The 1,479-nt window shown below is 40.0% G+C and overlaps 1 protein-coding gene across 7 annotated transcripts in view; it reads left to right on the forward strand.

The window, feature by feature from the left end:
• The first annotated feature begins 277 nt into the window (after window positions 1-277).
• Window positions 278-1,479, forward strand: part of htt (huntingtin) — a 47,945-nt gene continuing 46,743 nt past the window's right edge. For all 7 annotated transcript variants that reach the window (XM_079264752.1, XM_079264756.1, XM_079264753.1 and 4 more), the window contains exon 1: window positions 278-613. In XM_079264752.1, coding sequence (XP_079120878.1) covers window positions 516-613 — 98 coding nt within the window. In that variant the 5' untranslated portion in view covers window positions 278-515. The remainder of the gene's footprint in view (window positions 614-1,479) is intronic.

Here is a 1,479-nt window from a genome sequence, read left to right on the forward strand (position 1 = left end):
CGTCTATGGTGTGGATTCCCTACGCATTTTATTAGCAGCAAATCTCAACAGCAAACACCAAATGGTTGCAAATCTGTGCTGCAGTCCGGATTTCAGAGGTCCCGTGACAGCTACAAAAACAACAATAGGGGGTAAGAAAAAAAAAACAACAAAAAATGAAAGAACCATTGGCTTATTGTCAGGCTGGACTGAGTACCGTGCACTCTGATTGGCTACTGACTTTACTGCCCGCCCCTCCCCGTCAGGCTGTCATTTCCTGGTGTGATTACTCGGAGGCGGAACACAACGCTGAAACCAAATATGGCACATTTTCAACCAGCATTTGGTTTATTTAGGAATAACATTGTGCAAGTATAAGCAGCATCTTGCAGGAGGAGTAGACGGAGAGCAGGTGGTAGCTGTGGCGGGCAGTGTTAGCACTCTCGCTAAGCTACGCACCGCTTGCTCTCTGCGCTAACGTTAGCTTGTCCTAGCACAGTAAATATCAGCTAACTCGCTCTTCATAGATCGATAAAATGGCCACTATGGAGAAATTGATGAAGGCCTTTGAGTCTCTGAAGTCTTTCCAGCAACAGCAAGGACCACCAACTGCGGAGGAGCTTGTCCAGAGACAGTAAGTGGATGTTTGGGAAACGGTGATGGCAGACATTTAGCTTAGCATGCTAACACTTTCAGTACATCCCAAGTAGCGAAACAATGTTCTGCAGCTTGAAGGTTTTAATGCTAAAATACATCTTGGTAACTAATGTGAAGAAGTTAATGGTATTTCAGGTCTAAAGGTTCACAGAGGGTGTGCATATTGAGCCTTTATGTTAACATGACAACCAGACACATGTGAAAGGGCCAAGAGGACAAACCTAAAGCTTATCTGCGTGTGCTGGATTTTAAACCAAAGATAAACTCTTAAACCAGCTATCTGACTACATTTCCACAGTGTTATAAACATATCGTATCAGTATTATTTAATCTGAGCAGGAAAGTAGTGTAGATTAACATCTCTTTTATACACAGTCTATAATTCAATTCAATTCAACTTTATTTATATGGCGTCAAATCACGGCAATGCCATCTCAAGGGAGACCTGCTGAGACTGGAGACATACATGTTAGTGATGCAACACAATGCACTGGAATGATTTTGTGATACCACGGCAGTAAATCTGACACTTTTTCGCTCTTATTTTGTATACACACATTAGTTATTAATTAAAAGTTCATTTACACACAACCCTCAACTTGACAGGTGGTATCTTTGGCCTAAAATGATAATCTTGTTACTTTTTAAAAATGTTATTTGTAGCCTAAAGATTGAAATCTTCCTGCTAATAAATAAAAAAGCATTCTTTGCTTGAGCTGCAGTTTTAGTGTAAGACTTTATTCATTGTGTTTTCTGTATTCCTGCATATTTATACAGTAGTGCGCTGTGCTGTTGTTTATTTAGAGGAATCACCATTTTTTAATGTATTTTTTAGTGATCTAC

The sequence above is a fragment of the Telmatherina bonti genome, assembly GCF_933228915.1.
Source record: "Telmatherina bonti genome assembly, chromosome: 3".
Classification (NCBI taxonomy): domain Eukaryota; kingdom Metazoa; phylum Chordata; class Actinopteri; order Atheriniformes; family Telmatherinidae; genus Telmatherina; species Telmatherina bonti.